Source organism: Sylvia atricapilla, chromosome 11, assembly GCF_009819655.1.
Source record: "Sylvia atricapilla isolate bSylAtr1 chromosome 11, bSylAtr1.pri, whole genome shotgun sequence".
Classification (NCBI taxonomy): Eukaryota; Metazoa; Chordata; class Aves; order Passeriformes; family Sylviidae; genus Sylvia; species Sylvia atricapilla.
The window spans coordinates 21,907,290-21,919,787 of NC_089150.1; the positions used below are offsets into that span (position 1 = coordinate 21,907,290).

General features: G+C 62.5%; 3 protein-coding genes across 5 annotated transcripts in view; 1 reads left to right on the plus strand and 2 right to left on the minus strand.

Moving 5' to 3' along the window:
• The window catches only part of DAG1 (dystroglycan 1), a 49,569-nt gene extending 46,589 nt beyond the window's left edge, over nt 1-2,980 (minus strand). The window contains exon 1 of the mRNA XM_066327046.1: nt 2,927-2,980. The gene's annotated coding sequence lies outside the window, so the exon portion shown is untranslated. The remainder of the gene's footprint in view (nt 1-2,926) is intronic.
• A 494-nt stretch (nt 2,981-3,474) lies between these two features.
• MST1 (macrophage stimulating 1) lies at nt 3,475-7,983 on the plus strand. Of its 3 annotated transcripts, none has more exons than XM_066327048.1 (18): nt 3,476-3,647; nt 4,038-4,179; nt 4,333-4,445; nt 4,576-4,690; nt 4,900-5,036; nt 5,108-5,228; nt 5,328-5,446; nt 5,541-5,706; nt 5,800-5,930; nt 6,013-6,115; nt 6,201-6,337; nt 6,466-6,501; nt 6,584-6,695; nt 6,767-6,844; nt 6,909-7,055; nt 7,140-7,246; nt 7,527-7,666; nt 7,747-7,983. In XM_066327048.1, exons 1-18 carry the CDS (start codon nt 3,596-3,598, stop codon nt 7,906-7,908), a joined length of 2,118 nt encoding a protein of 705 aa, XP_066183145.1. In that variant the 5' UTR covers nt 3,476-3,595; the 3' UTR covers nt 7,909-7,983. The 3 variants fall into 3 exon arrangements, with proteins under 3 accessions (XP_066183147.1, XP_066183145.1, XP_066183146.1); XM_066327049.1 differs by having other exon boundaries at nt 5,544-5,706; XM_066327050.1 differs by lacking the exons at nt 6,013-6,115; nt 6,201-6,337 and having other exon boundaries at nt 3,475-3,647.
• A 107-nt stretch (nt 7,984-8,090) lies between these two features.
• Nucleotides 8,091-12,431, minus strand: APEH (acylaminoacyl-peptide hydrolase). Its single transcript, XM_066327096.1, is given in 24 exon segments — nt 8,091-8,253; nt 8,334-8,439; nt 8,513-8,616; nt 8,675-8,864; nt 8,956-9,044; nt 9,103-9,182; nt 9,252-9,333; nt 9,464-9,604; nt 9,798-9,893; nt 9,941-10,013; nt 10,097-10,191; nt 10,290-10,350; nt 10,526-10,628; nt 10,630-10,651; nt 10,718-10,759; nt 10,851-10,941; nt 11,015-11,155; nt 11,326-11,470; nt 11,601-11,674; nt 11,757-11,838; nt 11,975-12,029; nt 12,032-12,101; nt 12,182-12,292; nt 12,390-12,431. Coding segments are annotated over 24 exon segments (2,235 nt in total). The 3' UTR covers nt 8,091-8,113.
• Nucleotides 12,432-12,498: the final 67 nt, after the last annotated feature.

Consider the following 12,498-nt stretch of genomic DNA (forward strand, 5'->3'; position numbering starts at 1 on the left):
CAAGCCCTAAAAGCACATGTTCTCCTGGCTGATATTTTATTTTTCACAGCTTAAACATGGTCACAGTCCTTTGCAAATTGGGTTTAAGGTACAGAGCTCTCCAGACTGCACAAACATCCTAAGAACAAACATTTTCAGCATACCAAGAGCTCAGATACACTAGGTCAATCCAATTGTGTTTATTTGTATTTCACCCAAATCACCACCAAAGTACTCGAAGCTCAAGGAGCAACAGCCTCCCACTGATTCAGCAAGAGACCAGAAGTAATCGGTAGACAGTCTGCAAGCACCACAAAGAATGCCAGAGGCATTTATTTACATGACCCCTGTTTGCCTAAGAAGAATTCAGCGTTTGCATTTTCTTCACTCAAATTAATCATCACCAGACTTAACTCCTCAGTACCATTCCTCAGCTAACAGGAGCAAAGGCACAAACCACCCCAAATCATCCCCACAAAACTTTTCAGATAGCTGATACAGGCAGACCTTTACTCCACCAGCTGGAGTTCCTCCCCAGGCTGAGGAATACCTAGCAGTACTCTGCTATCTCTCCAGGCCAATTTGTCTCATTATTTCCCCAAGGAACACGGAAAAGGCAAGGAGACACCATTTCTACTGGTGAGCAACGCCACTCCTGCCAGGGCAGAACCATCACACCTTCTCTGCTAAAGTGACAACACACTGCACCTCACATCTGTGCTGCAGACACTAAAGCAGGAAAATACCCCCAGGATCTAGCTGCTGCAACCACACTGCTCTCCTTCAGTCTATAACAAGACCACTGGTCTTTAGTGCCGAGGCCCAAAGCACCTCTCAGGCCTGTCTGCCAGCACGCTGACATAAACCAGGACGCAGCAGGGCTCCCTCTGACACTACCCCCTTGCTGTCAGAGCATGGCTCTGCCCACGAGAGGCAGGCCAGAATTCCACCAGAGCAGCCGCCTGTGGAAGACAAGTCACGCCTAGAGTGTTAGGCCAGCCCTGACCAGGAGCTTCGCAGCTGAAGCTGGCAAAGAGTCCCACTCATCCTTCTTCGCTTCCGAGAGCAGCCGAGCTCAGCACTCTGGGCACTGGGAGATGAGAAGAACAGAGTGTGTAAGTTACCAACGGGTACCAGCATTTCTAAAAGCAGACAAGTGCTTGGAGTCAACAAATTCCATACTTGCAAAACTTACTGGTACACAGTGAAGGCAGAACAGCTTTACTGCTATCAGCCCCATAATTCTTACTGATTCCTCAGGTCTGATGCCAACAATTAAGCACAATTTACTACTCCATTTACACAATACTTAAAGAAATGGGTATGTTTAAGCCAGCAGGTGCTGTCAGCAACATTTCCCACTTACTGGAGCATTTGTGCCAGTTCCCAAAGAAGTGAGCTTGAACTCCTGCAGCAAGGAGTCAGCATGACCTGGAATCAGCCAGGCTTTGCTGATTACTCCTCTGAGTAAACAGTGGTGTTCCCAGCACTTCAGCTTGCTCTCAAGCTCCTTCTGTTGGCATACTACCCTATATTTAGGATAGAAGAGTGCAATGACATCGGGACGAATGAATACGTGGTTTGGGATGCTCAGTATAGCAGCAGAGACTGTGTGAAGAAACCTAAGAATTAGAAACTCCTAAAGTGAGGAAAGGAATCTGCAAAGCTAAAGGTGCGATGAGACAGCATTCCATTTGGAAAGTTAAACAGCAAGTTTTGTTAAGAACAGTACTCGCAAGGCAAGAGGCGTTAGTAGTCCACCATGTAACAGCAATGGGCAGCAGAAAAACACTCCTGCCTGGAAGGGCTAAGAGAAAATAGGCAAATTCTTGGTTTTCTTAACACAAAAATAAGATTCTAAACTAATTTTGGACAGTTGAATGCCAGTGGTGTTTTCCCAAGCCTAGGAGCTCAAAGCTTCAGAACCAAGGGAGATAGATCACCTCAGGGAGTGACCACGAACCCAACAGCCAGTTCCCCTCCTGCCCACACCTTCCCCCCGAGCAGCAGGACTTAGTTATACTCCAAAAACACACGTTTGCCAACTTCAAACCTGCGTCAAAATTCAGTAAATCCAGGTCTGTTGACTCGATGGGCATGGGAAACTTGAGTGAGCCACTCTGCAGCCTGTTGCTTCCAAGAAACCAGGGAGGCCACAGGGAACATCCGGCATTTACACCTTTTTTGGCGGCAGAACCACTAACTTGCCTTTAGTCACCTGCACTGGGGACTGAAGATAAAGTCTGCCAGTCGGTCTGTCCCTCCCGGAACAGCTTCTCCTGTTAGTCACGCTCCCAGTGCCCGGAGCCAAGGTCAGCCCTGGGGAGTGGAGGGGCCCACGGAGGCCCGCAGGGAAAGAGCCGAGGGTCTGCCTGGCCACTGTGCCTGGGACAGCCACCAGACCCCGAGGAACACACAACCCGGACACCCACCTGCGCTCCCACGGCGGTCCCGGGGAGCGGGGAGAGCCCGGGACGCCCACACGGGTTTTGTCACAACCAGAGCCGCCTGCCGCTACCGACAGCACCTGGGCCGCTCCCGGCGAAGCCCCGAGGCGCAGGCGGCACAGCCCGGGTCGGCCCGGCCGCTTGAAGCCCCGGGCCCGCTCCGCCTCCCGCCCGGCCCCGCCGAGCACTCTCGGGCGCGGCGCCCACCCAGGGCCGAGGGCGGCGGCGGGAGAGCGGCGCGGAGGGAGCGCGGCCCGGCGGAAAGGCGGCACGGGGCAGGCCCCGCTGGCCGCGGAAGGCGCGCCGAGCTGAGGCGGCGCCGCGCCGGGCAAACCACCCCGCCGCCCGCTCTCCGCCAGGCCCGGGCCCACCGCCCCTCTGCCCAGGCCGCGCCGCCGCCGCCGCCAGCTCCGCTCTCCGCCGCCAAGGGCAGGGCGGCCCGGCAGGTGCCGCCGCAGCCACCCTCCGGCCGATCGCGCTTACCCCGTCCCCGCTCTCACCGTGCACGCCGGGCCCGGCCCCGCTCCCGCCGGCTCCGCGGCCCCGACGCACCGAGCGGGCGGCGCGGCGCGAGCGCGACCCCCGCGCGGGCACGTACCCGGGGGCGGGGCTCGCGCGCGCGCGCGGCGCCTGGCAACCGGCGGCACGAGCGCGCCGCGGCCAATCGGCGCCCGGTAACATCTCTGGCCACGCCCTCCTCCGCCCCGCCAAGCCGCCCCATGTGGCCACGCCCCGTCCCAGAACCCCGCCCGTTCCCGTGGGGCCGCCGCACAGCCCCCGCCCTCTTCCCCGCCCCCAGGGCCCCACCCCGCCCCCAGGCCCCGCCTCACTGGCGCAGGACCCGTCCCCACAGCTCCAGGCCCGCCCCCTCTGTGCGCAGGCCCCACCCACGCCCCTTGCGCGTCCGCCGCGGGGTGACCTCGGCCCCGCCAGAACCCGCCCCGCCGTTCAGGCCCCGCCCCACCCCGCACGTGTCCGCCCCGGGGTGACCCCGGCCCCGCCAGAACCCGCCCCGCCGCAAACGCCCCGCCCCCGGCCATGGCCCCGCCTCGCCCCACGCGTGTCCGCCGCGGAGTAACCCCGCTCCCACTTGGCTCCGCGCCTGACCGCAAATATTTGCTCGGGGCCGTCCCGGAGCTCCAGCGGCCCGGGGACGCGGGGCCGCCGCCATGCAGGCCGTGCTGGGGGTCCTGCTCGCCCTGGCCGCGGCTCTGGGCTCAGGTAGGGCCCCAGGCTGGGTCGCCGTGGGGCTGGAGGGCGCGGGGCAGTGCGGGGCCCAAGGCCGGGCTAGCGGCCGGCCCGGGAGCCTGCAGGCCATGCCCTGTCCCACGGCGGAGAGGGCAGCCGGGTGCAGGGAACTGCAGCGGGTGATGTAGGGCAGGGACTCTCCCGCTCCACGGCAGATGGATTAGAACATAGGACAGGAATCCCCTGTTCCATATTACATGGATCTCATGCTCCATAGGACAGAGTTCCTCTCCTCCATGGGACACGGATCCCATGCTCTGTGGGACAGGGATATCCTGCTCCATGGGGCAGGGATCCGACGATCCACAGGGTCCCAGTGCTTGTCCCTCCATGGGTACGCTGAGCTCCTGCTACACTCCCCAGGCCACCGCTCACCCCTCAATGACTTCCAGCGCCTGCGAGCCACCGAGCTGCTGACGGCACCCGGGGATCCACCGGCACTGCTGCCGGAGCAGGGCACTGCGGAGCAGTGTGCCCAGCGCTGTGCCACCAGCCTGGCTTGCCGGTGAGCAGGACACCACAGGGCAGGTGGGAGTGCAGGGGCCACAACACTGGGTCACTCTCTGCACTTGGATACTGGGTGCTCACGTGTGTGACCCAGGTCCCGCGGGCTCTGGCCTCACATGGTGCCATGCCAGACTTCCACTGTGCCTCCCAGGGCTTTCCACCATGACCAGCAGAACCAGCTGTGCCAGCTGCTGCCCTGGACCCAGCACTCACCCCGTATCCAGCTGCAGAAAAACATCCACTATGACCTGTACCAGAAGAAAGGTGGGCTGGTGCCATGGGTGGGTATGGGGACACCACAGACTGGGCATAGGCCACTTGGCACAGGACTCCTCATTGCCCATGTGCCCTGACCTGGCCCTGAGGCTCTGAAGAGGTGCCCGGCTCTGCTCAGACTTCCTGCGGGACTGCATTGTGGGAGATGGCTCCAGCTACCGTGGCACACGGGCCACGACGGAGAAGGGGCTGCGCTGCCAGCAGTGGCAAGCCACGACACCGCATGACCACAGGTGCCCCCGTGTCTCTGGCTGTCCCGTGGCTCCTACCCTGGGCAGCATGGGGCAATGGGGAATGGGGAGGGAACAGCGTGGGATAGTGCAGGAGCAATGGGGACAGCTTGGGGGCAATGGCCCTGACAGGGGTAGTGGATCATCCTGGCTGTGCCCATTCCAAGGCAAAAGATTTCTGGCAGCTCTCCTACCCACTCTGCTGCCAGCAGGTTTCTGCCATCACCCCGCAATGGGCTGGAGGATAATTACTGCCGAAACCCTGACCGGGACAAGGGGGGCCCGTGGTGTTACACTGTTGATCCCAATGTCCGACACCAGAGCTGCAGCATAAAGAAGTGTGAGGATGGTGAGTGCCACATCCCAGGGTCACCTTGTCCTGTATGTTTTCCCCACACTAAGCCCTGCAGTTGTTGGCAGCTGTCTGCATGACCTGCAATGGGGAGGACTACCGTGGCACCGTGGACCACACCGAATCAGGGATTGAGTGCCAACGCTGGGACCTGCAGCACCCACACAAGCACCCCTACCACCCCAATAAGTATTAACCTCCAGCCCCCAGCAGTGCAGTGCCCTGGTTGAGTACCAGGTGCTGGGGTGATGGTGCCACCCCAACTGCTGCTCCCTGTCTCTGGCCCAGGTACCCTGACAAGGGGCTAGATGACAACTACTGCCGCAACCCTGACAGCTCTGAGAGGCCCTGGTGCTACACCACTGACCCCGGGCGGGAGCGTGAATACTGCCGCATCCGCATCTGCAGTAAGACCCCACCAGCATCATGCACAGCTGGGCCTGAGGGTCCTGGGTGCCACCCCTGACCCTGCTCTTCTGCCCCTCTCTCTGGCCACACAAGCAGAAAAACGCCCACGGCCTGCCAACGTCACCACCAGCTGCTTCAGGGGCAAGGGTGAAGGCTACCGTGGCCGTGTGAATGTTACCGTGTCAGGGATCCCCTGCCAGCGCTGGGACTCCCAGGTGCCCCATAAACACCACTTCGTGCCTGAGAAGTACCCGTGCAAGTAAGAGGATGGCTGTGCATCCCAGGAAGGTGGTGGTGGGCAGCACCTATGAGTGTGGGACTGAGGGGGACAACCATGCGGCCCCTCCTCCAGGGACCTGCAGGAGAACTACTGCCGCAACCCCGATGGATCAGAGGCACCGTGGTGCTTCACTTCCCGCCCCACTATCCGCATCGCCTTCTGCTTCCACATCCGCCGCTGCCTGGATGAGCAGGATGCCGAAGGTGAGCCACCCCAGGCACCTGTCCCTGCGTGCCCACCCCGGTGCCCCTGTGAGGGGTGCCAGCCCTCCTTGCCTGTCCCCAGAGTGCTACCATGGCCACGGCAAGCACTACCATGGCCACGTCAGCAAGACACGCAAGGGAATCACCTGCCAGCCCTGGGCTGCCCAGACACCCCATGTGCCCCAGTGAGTGTGCAAGCGGGGGACTGTGGGTACAGGTATGGGGATGAAGATGGGGATGGTGACAGTGGTGGTGACTGCCTCCTGGCAGGATCTCGCCTGCCACCCACCCTGAGGCACACCTGGAGGAGAACTACTGCCGCAACCCTGATAACGACAGCCATGGCCCCTGGTGCTACACCATGGACCCTCGTACCCCCTTTGACTACTGTGCCATCAAGCCTTGTTGTGAGCCCCTACCCACATCCCTGCAGAGCTAGAGGGGACCCTGGCCACACACAGGGTAGTTTTGCTCCCCTCAGGGTGGCTGGATCCTGTGTCAGTGCCACCCTCTGTTCTCTGTTTTCTCTCTGCAGCTGGCAGCACAGTGCCCTCCATCATGGAGAATGCAGGTGGGGGCCTGTGGGTCCTGGGTCGGCACCCTGGGGTGGGTGCTGGTGGTACAGGCCCAGCTGATCGCCACTCTGCCCACAGACACAGTAACATTTGAGCAGTGTGGCCAGCGGGACGAGAGGCTGCTACAGAAGGGGCGCATCGTTGGTGGCCAGCCTGGCAACTCGCCCTGGACTGTCAGCATCCGCAACCGGTGAGTGGGTGTCCCACATGCACTTCCATGTACTCAGTGCCCCCCCCAGAGCTCACCCCCTGTCCCCACAGGGCTGGTTTGCACTTCTGTGGGGGATCCCTGGTGAAGGAGCAGTGGGTGATCAGCACACGCCAGTGCTTCTCCTCCTGGTAATGCTGGGGCTGGGGTGTGGGGTGGTGGGATGCCTCGTGCCCTCATGTTCCTGTTCCACAGCGATGCCGACCTGACGGGCTATGAGGTGCAGCTGGGGACGCTCTTCAGGGACCCTGGCCCTGGGGACCCTGACCAACAGACCATCCCCATTGTGCGGATTGTCTGTGGCCCCTCTGAGTCCCAGCTGGTGATGCTGAAGCTGGCAAGGTGAGTGGCCGTGCCTCGGCCTCTGCCATGCTCCACTGCTGGCGAGGCTGGTACCATGTCCTACTGCTGCTCCTCTTGCTACAGGCCAGCTGCTCTGACCAGGCGTGTGGCCCTGATCTGCCTGCCTCCTGAGCGCTACATTGTGCCTGTGGGCACTGTCTGTGAGATTGCTGGCTGGGGAGAAACCAGAGGTACCTGCCATAGGCAGCCCCTGCTGGCGGATTCCCTGTTCAATACAGCCCCTGCCAGTGCCATTCCATCCCCTCTGCCCACAGCATCCCTTGCCCCTGGCATCATCCTATCCATGGCATCTCTCTTCCACAACATTTCCCTTTCACATCCCCCTGCCATGACATCCTCCTGTCCATGTCATTCCCTGCCCACAGTATCCCCTGCCCATGCCATTCCTCTGTATCCCTGGATGCCCGATGCTGCATCCCATGCCTGCTGCCCAGTGCTCTCTGCCCACAGGCACGGCAGACAGCAGCGTGCTGAATGTGGCACGGCTGCCAGTGCTGGCCCACAGCGAGTGCAACAAGGCAGTGCGTGGGCGCCTTAAGGAGAGCGAGCTGTGCACTGCCCCGCTGCGTGGCGGCGTGGGTGCCTGTGAGGTGAGCTGGGCTGGGGACACCCATCCCAGGGAGGCGGCAAGTGCTGGCACCAGGGTGATACTGCTCTCTTCATGCCACAGGGCGATTATGGCGGACCACTGGCTTGCCTCACAGCTGACTGTTGGGTGCTGGAGGGGGTGATCACCCCCTCCCGTGTCTGTGCCCGCACTGACCAGCCCGCCCTCTTCATTCGTGTTTCCTTCTACGTCGACTGGATCAACAAGGTGATGAAGATGGGTTGAGCTGGCATTCCCAGCCTGGCACAGCCACCACTGCACAATAAAGGCACAGCCTTGGCCACAGGGGTTGGTACTGCATTGGGTCTCATGTTTATTTAACACCAAACCCCAACCCACATCCCTGCCCCTGACTATGCTCATTCCATCTGCCTCTGGTTCAGGTGTCGTTCCCAGGGCCAGCTGGCATAGCCCAGGACCACTGTGGGCACTAGGGGCTGTGCCAGCCTGTCCTATCCTGTCTGGGCTGCCCCAGGTGCTGGAGAAGCCAGTGGGCACAGTTCTTGAAGACACTGGCCTCCGTCTCCACACCAGCCAGTGCATGGCCACCCTCTGGGTACCACAGGAGCCCGTTGGGAGGGACAGGATGGGAAGATGCTCATCCGCCACCCCAGAGCTCCCTCTCTGCTCCTGCCTGCACCCCACTCACCGTGCTGACACATCCCTAGCCCGCAACACCCAGTACAGCTCCAGCGCCTGTGTGGGGCTGACATGCTGGTCCCAGGCACCCACGCACAGCAACACCAGTGTCTGCACCTGCAGCACTACCTTCCGTGGGTGTCTGACACCCCACAGCTGGCACCCCACACCCGTCCTGACCCTGCCTTACCTGGGCTGCCTGGGAGATGGGCAAGCGCAGTAGCATGGTGGCCACCTCCTCAGCATGTGGCACCCGCTCAAAGGAGTAGAGCAGCCCCAGGGAGGTGTAGCGCCTGTGGCATTGGTAGGTGTGACAGGGACATGGCATGGCATGGCACAGGATGGGGGGTGGCATCAGGGATGTCAGAGGTGCCCAGCAGTGCAGACAGGTTGGAGACAGGGCTGTGCAGAGCACAGGCTTGGTAAAGCTCGAGCTCATGGGTGAGGAGGTGGAGGGCAATGAAGGCTCCGTGGGAGCCAGCCAGCAGGCCCAGGCGGTGTGGGTCCAGGGGCTCTCTGTGCAGCACCTGTTCCACTGCCAGCTTCACCTATGGGGCACCCACCATTGGAACCCAAACATCAGCATCCTCCCAGCAGCATCACCCCAAGCACCCCCAGCCCAGTGCCCCTCACCTGCGTGTCCGCCACATCCTGTTTACCCAGAAGGGAAAGCAGGGAGCTGATGCTGGCCTGGCCAAAGCCCAGGGAGCCACAGTAGTTCACTGAGGGCGCCATGTCTCCCCTGGGACACAGGGCCATGCAGGGCTCCCCAGCACTCACCCAGGAGCATGGTGAAGCCCAGCTGGCACAGCGCAGCAATGCTTGGACGCCAGCGGGCATTGAAGACAGCATGGGGGCCACTAGGGGCCAGCACAGGCATCACCTGGGGTGCCGCCAGTGCTGCCAAGGTGTCCCCACTGTCCCCTCACTCACCATGCGGGCACACAATGAGAGGGTGCCGTGGTGTGCCATTTGAGGGGCTCAGCAGCAGGGCTTCAAAAGCCTGGGTGTCTGCACCAGGGAAGAAGTCCCACTCAGCAGCCATCACCCTGGGCACCCAACACCCTGCTCCCCCCTCACTCCCAAGGGTCCCTGGCACCCAGGCAGCACTGAGGTGCAGCAAGGGCCCGCAGGGGCTCACCCTGTGCAGTGGGGCCCTGCCAGCTGCAGGGCGGCTGGACCATCAGAGTCTTCCAAGTGACACCAGGCACTGTTGGGGTGTCCTCCACTGGCATCCAGGCAAGGGGCAAATCCTGGCCTGCTGGTGGCAGCACAGCCACCACTTGGGCGCAGGCAATGAATGGATAACACTGGGGCTGTGCCATGCCAAGGCTGTGTGATATTGGATCTGGCTGTGCTATACCACACTATGCCTCCCTATGCCACACCACACCATGGTGCGTGTACCACACTGTGCTGTGCCTGGCCGCACATTGCTGTGCCATATCCCATGGTGCCACACGGTGCCAGGGCACTGCTCACCAGGCTGGGGGTGTGGTGGGGGGCTGAGCAGGTGGCCACCCACCAGTCTCACTGGAGAGTGAACAGCTCCCAGCACCCTTCAGGTGACCCTGGGGACAGAACACATGTTGATGATCACAGCTGCTCACTAGAGCACCATGGGTGACCGGTGCCGTGTCTGCTGTAAGCTTGGTGACAGTGGATGCCTCCATATCCATGAGCAACAGGTCCTGTGAGGGCGCAGAGCACAGGCAGTGGTGTCACCACGGGGTGTGTGGATCACATCCCTGGCCCTGCCATCCCCAGGACTCACTGCGCGGCTCTGCTGAGGGGTGCCCAGCACAGCTCGCCAGCTGTCAGCTGCCCAGCACCGTGCTAGCAGCACCTCTGCGTAGAGCCCAGTGAAGGCTGCACACTGGGCTAGTGAGCCAAGGCCATGGGTACCTGGCAGGGAGTGGGACCGGCCCCCCATCAGAACCCAGCTCTGCCCCCCATGCCTTGCTCACCCTCCATGGCCTCCTGCACCACATCGAGCACTATCACTGTCTGCCTTGTCTGCCAGGTGAGCTGGGGAGAGCCAGTGCTCAGGAATGGACCCATGCCAGGGGAAACTGAGGCAGGGAGGCTTAAGGGATGCCCCCACCCCAGCCAGGCACTGAGAGAGGCTGTGACATGGGCTGGGCACTGTGCTGGCAGCACAAGATGGCACAGCTGTGCCTGGTGCCCATGAGGGTCAACTCACCATGCGCAGGTGCAGACAGTGCCAATGGGTCCCCCCATTCCCCCCCCCCCCCCCCAGGTAGAGCAGGCGCTGGCCATCAGGGCTCAGCCATGGGGATCAGACAAGCATTCTCTGCTGACAGTAGCTCTGTGGGCAGTAAAGGGTCAGCATCCCAGGGACCTCCAGGGCGCCCCTCAGGGCCCCAGTGCTCACCGCAGCACCTACTGGCGAGGTCCAAGTGGAAAATCCCTGACCAGGGAGAAAAGAGTGGGTCAAGTTGGACTCTCACTGTGCTGATACTGCATGGGCATCCTGGCATGGTGCTAGCTGCTGACTGGGACACACCTCTTGTTGGAGCAGGTGTTGAGACCCAGGTGGAAAGGTTTGTTCCATGAGCCCACAAAAACCGCACCATGGTCATCCGGGGACCACAGGGCCTGTGTGACAGTCAGGCTCATCCCACAGCCCCAGGCTGGGTCCCCTGGGGTGCTCCCTGCACTCCATCCTGACCTGGTCAGGGGAGAGATGCTCTGGGACTCCCTCCAGCACTGAGAGGCTGAGGCCCTCCAGATCCAGGATACAGAGGACCGTCACACTGCGTGTGCTCAGGGCATCCCCCTAGTCCTCGTGGTACACAAACTGTGGTGCAGCCTGGTCAGCCCCATGGCCGGTGGCCCCAGGCATGGAGCTCTGTCCATGACACCCTCATGGCGTGCACAGCATGTTCAGGGGGTGCATGGTGTCCCCAAGGGGCACGTGCCATGTTCACAGTGTGCATGGCATGCTTGCAGGCACACTGAACACACTCATGGGGCACCTACTTCCCCATTCTCACCCTCTGCTGCCAGCCAGGCTGCTTCTGGCACATCCCAGGGGCAAGGAGACTGTCGTTTGGGCCGGCTCTTCTCAGCCACATGGAGGAGCTGTGTGTCTGAGTGCGACCAGGCCAGGCAGGCAAAGGGCCCCGGCATGGCAGGAGGGTGGCAATGCCCAGCCTGGTACAGGCACAGCTGGGCACCAGGTAGCCACCAGGCCTGCTGGCCATGACAACCTCACCCCTGCACTGGGCAAGGACCATGGGGAAGAGGCCGTACCCTCCGTGTAGAAGTCCCCATGCTTCCCCAGCGCCGTGATATCCATGCTGTGACCGCATACCCCACTGTCCCACACCTGGGGGAAAGAGCGCCAGCGCCGGCCCACCGTGTACACGGTGCCCACCACCGTGACCGAGTGACCGAGACCGCCGCGTTACCTCCAGCAGCTCGTGGCCCTGCCGCGGGCAGCGTTTGAGCACGGTGCGCCGCTGCCCCGCGGGCGAGTCCCAGCTGAGGAGCCTGAGGGCGGGAGGGACGGAGGCTGCGGCGGGCTGTGCGCCGTGGGCCCCGGCCCCGCTGTGGGCGCTGGGAACGCCACAGGTACAGGCCATGCCAGAGGCACGGCGCCCCGTCCCGCAGCCCGCCCGTGTCGTACCGGTCGTAGATGTCGGCGCTGAGCGCGGTCCGGCTGACAGCGAGCCCCTCGTGGGGGCTGTGCGCCGCAGACTGTAGCGGCGGGGGAGGCGCAGGAGCCGCCGGCGGGCCGGGTCGGGGCGGCTGCACTCCGAGGGACGGAGCCGTCAGCGCCCGCTCACACGGGCCCCGCGGGCCACAGGCGCGGGAGTGGCCGCGCCCGCCGCGCACCGCTGTGGAGCAGGAAGGTCAGGCCCCCAGCCGCGGCGCTGAGGGTGGCACGGGTGACGGCAGGGAACCGGCTCAGCTCCCTGTAGCAGGCAGCGGGGCTGTGGGCCGCCTGGATGAGGGAAAGGGGCACGGCTGGACGGCGGTAACCTCACACCCGTGCCCACAGCCCGAAAAGAGGCCGTGCGCACCCACGGAGTTCCCCTGACCCCCTTGCCCATCTGCACACCCTTCCCTGTCCCTGTGGCCATGGGGCTGTTTTCTCTGCCGGGCTGGGCTGTCGGCGCCTGCCGCTCCCCGCTGCCCCACAGAGCCAGG